The 9,641-nt window shown below is 33.5% G+C and overlaps 1 protein-coding gene across 1 annotated transcript; it reads left to right on the top strand.

Moving 5' to 3' along the window:
- The first annotated feature begins 1,807 nt into the window (after nucleotides 1–1,807).
- LOC128881955 (uncharacterized) lies at nucleotides 1,808–7,885 on the top strand. Its single transcript, XM_054133429.1, has 11 exons — nucleotides 1,808–2,053; nucleotides 2,627–2,799; nucleotides 2,872–3,081; nucleotides 3,157–3,369; nucleotides 3,483–3,595; nucleotides 3,659–3,885; nucleotides 6,394–6,557; nucleotides 6,641–6,850; nucleotides 6,931–7,143; nucleotides 7,220–7,332; nucleotides 7,413–7,885. The coding sequence occupies exons 1-11, from the start codon at nucleotides 1,989–1,991 to the stop codon at nucleotides 7,653–7,655; spliced, it is 1,944 nt and encodes a 647-aa protein (XP_053989404.1). The 5' UTR covers nucleotides 1,808–1,988; the 3' UTR covers nucleotides 7,656–7,885.
- Nucleotides 7,886–9,641: the final 1,756 nt, after the last annotated feature.

The following is a 9,641-nucleotide window of genomic DNA, read 5'->3' as shown; positions in this document are numbered from 1 at the left end:
ATTCAACTATATAACTATGAAACTATATAACTATACAACCATACAACCGTAAAACTGTAAAACTATACAACTATAAAACTGTAAAACGATACAACTATACAACTATACAACTATACAACTATATAACTATATAACCATACAACTGTAAAACTATACAACCATACAACTATAAATATGTAAAACTATAGAAGTATGCAACTATACAAATATAGAACTATTATTTCAACTGTAAGGAAACTATTCTAATGTAAAAATGAAATTGCTCAGCCCAGTTTTCGAAAAGTATAATTTTTCAATTATTCAGAGTCATTAGACACTGCCAAACAGAAAAATAGTTTCCAATTGTTAAGAAAAAAAATTTTAACAAAATACCGATTAATATTTATTCTAAACTAAGCGTTCTCAAACCGCATGCTACAAAAAAAAGCGCACCTGGAACATAATTTATAAATTATCACACGTGCGCCTGCGAAAGATAAGAAAAATGCTAATAATTAAAAAGTGTGTGTGTGTGTGTGTGTATATATATGACATATACCAACGTTTCCAAGGGCGAAGTAAATTTTATATATGACATATATATAATATACATATATGTCATATATAATATACATATATGTCATATATAAAATTTACTTCGCCCTTGGAAACGTTGGTAGTTATCTTCGCGATATCACGGCCGCCAAAGTTAATTTAGAGCCTCTCGCGGACATTTACATACGTCAAATACATTATGCAAAACGTACCAGGTTTTGCATAAATATTGATTAGTTAATCGAGACACGATTGATCGTTTTCGTGTCATAAAACGATGGTTGAACATCGACGTACGTGTTTTCAATTAAAGGAAATAAACGTTACTTTACAAAAAACTGTACATGTGTTTTTTCACTTGCAACAAATTCTTTGAATTATTCTTTTATTTTAAAGAAATGAAACTGAGATTATTAATTTTTAAATTTGTAATTTTGTTACAGAATGTGTCAAACAACCCTCGATGATCCTCAAGAACACTTAATTTTGCCAAATTACATGATTCAGTAACAAATTAAAAATACAAATAAACTGATCTCAGTTCTAATTGATCTTTTTGTATTTTTAAAATCTGAATATCTAAAAATGCAAAATAAATGAAATGATCAATTTTTAACGTAATGCAACTACCACTTTGCTGTTAGTAGCAATTAGAAATGAACAATGGAAGGCATCAGAACCATACAACTATATAGTTTATACAACTATAGTTGTATATGTAGTGAATATATATATAACTGTATAGTTGTATATATACAACTATTCAATTGTTATTTTTACTATAAGGAATTTATTTACTATAAGAAAACTATAAGAGTATGAATTGTGCAACTCAATCCTCCATCATTCGAACTTCTACTTGATCTTTCTGCATATTTGAGTTCTAAACACCTGAAAATGCAAAAAAAATTGAAGCTCGGCCAATGCAATTGCCACTTTGCTGTCAATAGCAATCAGGAAAGAGCATTGAAAGTCTTTATTATTCAAACTAGCATAAAATTTATGAAGATGGAAACATATCTCCATTCTGTTATCTGTTTTTAATTAATATTACCGCTGAGACATGTTGTTATAAATTACATCCATTTTCCATTACGTCCAATTTTGAAACAAGGAGAATATATTACTTGTATATATTACTTATATTACTTATATATACTTATAAGTATTAACAAAAATCCTGTAAACAGAGGCAAAAAGCAATTTTGTTAAAATGGCTGTGTAATTATACTTAGTCATATAAACAGCTTTATCTCGTATCAATGACAATACCGATTTCGTGTATTTAAAATATAGGTGTCCCAAACGACACAGTGAAGGTGGAAGAGGTATATGAAGCGTAAAAGTACAATCGAGTCTCACTCGCTGTTTTCCTTTGGAGCGTGCAACACATAAGTTGCACTCCACTCGTTCCATATATATTTCTTCTTCTTCCAATTAACAATCGCAATACGATGCGAGCCATCGTTTGTACAGTTCTCATTCTTGGATTAAATCTTGCTCTCTGCGTACAGTTTGGGTAAGTGGAATGAACTTGAAAGTGAAAGGACTGTGGAATGTTGAATACAGTACATACTCTGTGTCACTTTTATCTTGTATAAAACGATACTACTTAAAAGGTGATAAATCATGGATGTTCAAATGGAACTACTAAATCAATAAATTTGAGTTGTACGTTAAGTTGTAGTCAAACTATTTTTTCTATTAAATTACTCAATTCAAAGTTCTGCTAGAAATAGGGAACTAATTATGTCTTAGTATCTATAATAGATAGTATTTCTGATGTCTAGTTTCTATAATAGCTAATGTCTCCAATGCCTAGTATCTATAATAGCTAATATTTCTGGTGCGTAGTATCTATAATAGATAGTATCTATAATAGCTACTATCTCTGACGCTTAGTATCTATAATGCATTAAATATTACTCAATTATTATGGCTCTGCTAGAAATAGGAAACTAACTATATCCTAGTATCTATAATAGCTAGTACCCATAACACATCAACTATTAGTAATTTTAGTGCCAAATGCCTTTCATAGTTCTTTCCAAAACAATATTTAAATAATACACATTCATCTTCATGTCTCCAGAGCTGCGCATGACTGTTCCAAGGTAGTCATCGAGCCTGTGGTAGGTGATTTTGAGCACAGCGAAGGACCTCACTGGGATCACCATTCTCAGAAACTCTACTTCGTTGACATAACTGCACAAAAGATATGTAAATTCAGCCCTGCAACAAAAGATCTTGCCTGTATCTATATTGGTACATTTACAATTCTTACGGTACTGAAAATATGTACCAGACTTGAAATTTAATACTTCAAATCACTGGTAGAAAATGGTCCTGTCGGAGTAGCTGTTCCTGTTGAAGGGGAACCAAACAAACTGGTGTGCGGAACTGGTACAGACTTTGTTCTGGTCTCATGGGACGGCGAAAGGAATGTTTCGAGGTCTAGCCCTGAAACATTGGCTATTGTAGACACTGATCGCAATGGTACCAGATGGAATGATGGAAAGGTGGACTCTTCGGGAAGGTTCTGGGGTGGTTGGTTGCAAATTTTAATATATTAGAAACATAATTCGATATATTGCTTTCTTATTGAATACATCTTCTTTGCAGGTACGATTGGTCCAGAGGTGAACGCTGTAGTTGTACCCAATCAAGCAACATTCTATCGTATCGATTCTGATTTGAACCCAAAGAAGGAATTATCTCCTGTCACAAACAGTAACGGATTGGCTTGGAATCTTCAGGATGATACGCTTTACTACATTGATACACCCACAAGACAGGTTGCAGCATTCGACTTTGAGCCCATCGAAGGAGTTATATGTAAGAAATTATTAAAATATGTGTTCGCAATATGTAAGACTCATCGAAAGCAGAGTTCGCAATATATAAGACTCATTGAAAGCAGAGTTTGCAAGAAATATTCTTATTTGCAGCAAATAAGAGAATTGCGTTTGATCTGGAGAAGAATAATGTTACTGGGCTGCCCGATGGAATGACCATAGATAGGGACGGAAACCTTTGGGTAGCTTTATTCAACGGAGGTGGTGTAAGTATCAATAGCAAAGTTTTAATACAAGATTTGTGAAATAACAAAGAATTTAAACAATAGGTGGCCAATGTAAACCCTCACACTGGTCATGTGTTGCGTATTATAAAGCTTCCTGTGATAGCTGTAACTAGTTGTGCTTTCGGAGGGCCCTCTTTGGATATTCTGTACGTAACCACATCGAAGAGAGATTTAACTCCAAAAGAGCAAGCAGAACAACCATACGCTGGTTATGTTTTTGCTGTACATGGTTTAGGAGTACATGGTCTGATTGCAAACTCATTCAGATTGTGATTTCACTTTCATTTGAAAAGTTCTGCGATACCTTTAAGCATTATATATTGATACGTTGAGTATTCTTTAGAAACAGCAATGAATAAATATGAAAATAAAGAAAACCATTCTAGTTGTTTTGTTTAAAATTCTATTACAGCATGAGACAATTTCTATTGTAATTTTGAATAGATGTGAAGCCAATACTAATGGAAACTTAAAAAGTGGTTTTTGGTTATGTCGATAGCTAGCTGGATGGGTTTAATTTAAAGGTTTTCCTTTTTTGGATTTGATTCTTTGCTTCATAATACTGGAATATATTATTTTAACATGCTATTTAACATTTACATATGCGTACATATTTTAGATATGTTCAGAAGGCGAGCTTAAAATTATTATTTACAATAAATGGAAGATAAAGATATTTTTCCTAAAAGATACCTCAATTTAAATAAAATAGTAAATGTAGAGAATAATAAAATGATGGGAGCGTGTGTTATGTCAAATTTATCATTTTTATGAATATTTATTTAATAATATTGAGTAATTATTGACGCTATAGTATTGAAGACTATATTAAAATATGTTCAGAATATAAGTGGATTTATTTTCAAGTTTTAATGGTCACACGTATTATACAACCAAAAAGCAATTTATTAATTAAGAAAAATCAAACAGTAATTCAAAAAGACAAACGGAACAGAAGACGGTAAAATAGATCCTCTTCTGAGTCGATAAAGAAGTTTCCGCCAAAGTTCAGGTGACAACCCGCTGCTGAGTCGATAAAGAAGTAACCGTCTTTACCAGGTGATGGCCTCTTTATTATTCGTACAACTTTATTCGCATGACTTACCATGATAAAAAAGAAACGTGCATTATCTTTGTCGTCACATAACCTTCCATTGTTCGTACAACCAAGTTCGTTAAATTATATGTATATTTAGATATTTCCTTCGTTGTTTGATAGACTACAGTACATAAAATAACACATATATATAAGATTAATGGTATCGATTAATTATATGAAAAAATAGGCAAGTTCAATTTAAACAATCATAAAATAGCGTTTAATAACGTTTGAAAAATCTGGACGATTAATGTTTATTAACGAAAGAGTTTTTAATTAATAGTAAATTGTTAAGATGAAAACATAGTTATCATGTAGCATATATATATATAATAGAGAACTGTAGATTGAATTTTAATTGGTTCGTTCAACAGTTTATTGTTGGATAACATCCTATATATATATATATATATATGCTATACCAGATGGATCTTAACTTTATATAAATATATATGCCATATGATAACTATATTTTCATTTGATATTAATATATATATACAGGGTGTCCCAAAAGTCGGGGAGGAGCCGGAAATGGGGGGTAGCTGAGACGATTCTGAACAACAATTTCCTTTGCAAAAATGTCGGATGAGGCTTCGTTAAGGAGATATTAAGCGAAAGCCTCGACCAATCAGAGCGCGCGTAGACCGTTCGAGCGGCCGCGGTAGCGAAGGCTACGCGCTGGCGGCCGCGCTTGTACGCGAACAAGCGACTCGACGTGCATCGAAGGACATTGACGCTGCCGCCTAGCGCGTAGCCTTCGCTTCGTCTACGCGCGCTCTGATTGGTCGGGGTTTTCTCTTAATATCTCCTTAACGAAGCCTCATCCGACACTTTTGCAAAGGAAATTGTTGTTCAGAATCGTCTCAGCTACCCCCCATTTCCGGCTCCTCCCCGACTTTTGGGACACCCTGTATATAGGATGTTATGCAACAAGAAACTGTTGAACGAACCAATTAAAATTCAATCTACAGTTTTCTATTTGCAAAACTTATTCTACGCTCTTGAAACATTCACACGCATCGAATTTTATTATCCTACATCTCTATCATGAATACTAATTATATATATCCAATATAATTTGATCATGTAAATCGGAATAAATTCAATTCATTACAATTCAAAATAACATGCTTTATCATTTTCGGATTGTTTTTATTTGATAACCTATTCGTGATTTATGTCGCAATAGATAATGATAGTTAGAGGTGCACCGCATTTATCTGATGGCTGTAACAAGTATATATATGTACATATGTGAGAAATCAATTCATTCGTACAGTGAAGATCTTTCTCCACGACTACAATCTTCCATTGCTCTTGTTACATTGGCAGGCTGGTGAGTTACTCAATCTATCGAAATCAATTTAAACCGGCACTTGTATGGATTGTAATTAACTAAAAATAGATATCCATTACTGAACTGAAATGCTTATAAACCGGTATATATCAGAGAAACTGTAACAAACACTTGTTGCTTTCATATATATATATATATAAAGTTAAGATCCATCTGGTACCATTCTTTACTACAATAAACCATCCTGAATTCGAAACAAATCAACAGAAATTTACCAAATATATTATCTCATCGACTTAAAGCACTTAAATCTACCTTTTACTCACGATACATCCAATTCTTCCAATTCCAAATTAATCCAATACAATTATTCTTCTTTAGAAAAATGGCAGAAGTGACAGTCGAACCCCTAATAGGACCATACAACCTTGGCGAAGGTCCACACTGGGACCCAGCGTCTCAAAACCTGTACTTTGTTGATATATTCGCTCAGAAAGTGTTCAGGTACAACCCTTCGACGAAGGCTCTCACTTCGACCTACGTGGGCAAGTATTTTATTATCTACTGTCAGTATGTCACACTTCCTAGATACCGATAAGTATCTAACAATAAGTTTTGCTATTATCAGAACACGGACCTGTTGGATTTGTTCTCCCTGTGGATGGTGCCAGCGATAAACTGGTGGTAGGATCTAGAACAGAGATTCTGATGCTTACGTGGGATGGAAAGAAAGATTCATCGAAGTGCGAAAGTAGAAAGCTAGCTACTACGGGCACCAACCCCAAAGAGATTAGATGGAACGATGGAAAAGCAGATGCTTCTGGAAGAATTTGGGGTGGTTAGTCAAAACTTGTCCTGTTTTTTAAGAAAATGTATTGTTATAAGTTTTTACATTGTACGATAGTGTAATCTTACTAGGAACGATGGGCTATGAGACAAATGGAGTATTTCCACACAACGTGGGAGCTCTCTATTGCGTTCACAATGATCTTGCGGTGAAAACACACTTACCATCTGTATCTATAAGCAACGGAATAGCTTGGACTCCTAACGAAGACACATTCTATTACATCGATTCGTTGACCTATCAGGTTGAGGCCTACGACTACAATCCTCAGACAGCAACTATATGTAATAAGAAATTTACACAAACTTTAAACTACTACTTTTAAACAAATTTACAATGTTTACTCTTTTCTTTTTCTAGCTAACAGGAGGACTGTCTTCGACCTCAAGAAACATAACATGCCTGGAATTCCAGATGGTATGACTATAGATACAAATGGGAATCTTTGGGTTGCTTTGTTTGGTGGGGGCGGTGTAAGTATTTAATTAACGTAATCGTAGAGTCATCGATAAATAATCGATTTACCTGAGAAAGGAAAATGTTGAATGTCTAGGTGATGCAAATAAAACCGGAAACGGGTGAGTTGTTACGATTTATCAAGATCAACAACGTCGATAACATAACCAGCGTGGCGTTCGGCGGTGCCGACTTGGACACCCTGTACGTGACGACGGCTACGACAGGTTTGACCGAGAAACAATTGAAAGAACAACCACACGCTGGCTACTTGTTCGCTATAAAAGGTCTGGGCGCACGTGGTTTTCCTGCAAACTCGTTCAAGCTGGCAAATAAATAAATGTAGACGAGAATCGTATAAATATCCTACAAATGTACAAATTTATAAAACATGTACCCTTACGTTAAACCACTAAAATAAATTATACAATATATAATGTACACATACAAATATTTCGCACTTTGTAATAATTTCCTGTAAAGAAATAAACGTTACGAAATGAAAGGTGACGTTGAGTTCTTATTTGATACAGGTGAATAGTGTTTTAAATATATATGTATATTTATGTATATTTATTAGGGTATTTTATTTTAGAGGATTACTTTTTTTTTTTGGTCAAGTGCCGATTGAAAAATTGAATATAAAACGCGAAAGGATCTACTTTACGAGAAATTTGTATACAACATTTATTGTAGATAATGAAAAGTCTCTATGAAAGAAGTGGCTTATATCATTTTGGAGAAATCAATATTTCAACATTTCTATGAATTTCAGAAATATCTTCAAAAAGATCTCCTGAATAATGTTTGAAAAATCAATATCTTGCTGAAATACTGGTTCTCTATATGATTTGACACCAGTTCCAATTAAAAATGTTATGTCAAGCTACATAATAAAAGTATTGATTGTACAAACTTGACTCGTAAGGCTTTTCTTTGTAGATAATTCAATTGTTGTGCGATACTGTGTACTTTCATTTTTCTCTCAAGAATTTTGTAGCGAATGAAAAATACACAAAGTATTGATTGTACAATCTTGACTCGTAAGGCTTTTCTTTTGTAGATAATTTAATTGTCTGCGATACCGTGTACTTCATTTGTCTCTCAACAATTTTCTAGCGAATGAAAAATATTCCTGAAAGGAAACCAAAATATTTTCCCATGTATTTCAAACTATAACCGAGATAAAAATTGTTATTAGAAACTAATTTAATCAGCACTCGAACAAAAAAAATACACTACTGTAAAATAACACACCCTCGCATACATACTTTTTCATTTCAATGAAAAAAAAGTGTTCTTATAGATAATCCATTAGAAACTGTACACATCTCCGCAAACAGCTAATTACATTTCTTCTCGTTTCCCATATCTTTACACATCATAACAAAGAAAAGTTCTTATCAGTTGCTGAATGTACACGGTAGAAAAATAACTCGTCGCATTTATTAATTAGCAGTGGCATATCCTTGGAATTATCGTGAAATAATATTCGCCATTGCCTCGCCGTGAAAATAAACAATATCCGAACATCGTCGTCCCGAGGCGTACATGATTCTCTCGATTCCCACGATTTAGAATACATCTATTATTATCTACTCTCGTATGCGACATTCGAACGGCTCATGTAGAATGATCCCATTAGGCACAGAAGTGAGAAGGCTAGCAATCTATTTTCTTCAGTCGTCCTCGATGGAAATGAAAACGGTTGCAAAGGTGTTACAAAATATCGTTTCCATAACTACGCACCTTACGGATAATACATCATGACTTTACATTGTTGATGGCTAGACTGCTGGATCTTTATGCAAAATAAAATCTTGTGTGTCTACAAAACGTGTCTACAAAAATTGAACCTAAATAGGAATTTATTTTACTCTGCAAATATTATAGTATGAACTCTACTCTCCTTCTTCTTTATATTCTTTATAATCTTCTTTATATTCTTGCATACTGCGTGCATTTTGTAGTTTCTTGCACATTTAAATTTCCTATAAATGCATATTATAGCAAATATTGTAACATGAATTTTACTTTCAATACTTTTTATATTCTTGCATATTGTTTGCATTTTGTAGATTCTTGCACATTTAAATTTTCTATAAATGCATAAAGATCCCCAGTCTATTGATGATCGCAGATCTGTATTAATAATCAACAGAAAATACTCGACTAAGGAATGAAGAGAACTTAATCTCTTCATTCAATCGTCTACCTTTAGCTTTCTCTCTTTTCTTCCCAGAAACAGTCCTAGACTTTCCATGTAAGTCATACGCAGGAGAACCTAACCTCTTAATTCAATCATCTAATGTTATAATCTCTACGC

Source organism: Hylaeus volcanicus, chromosome 9 (assembly GCF_026283585.1).
Source record: "Hylaeus volcanicus isolate JK05 chromosome 9, UHH_iyHylVolc1.0_haploid, whole genome shotgun sequence".
NCBI lineage: Eukaryota > Metazoa > Arthropoda > Insecta > Hymenoptera > Colletidae > Hylaeus > Hylaeus volcanicus.
Note: the sequence above shows the minus strand (reverse complement) of the source record. Positions and strands in the feature narration are given on the sequence as shown.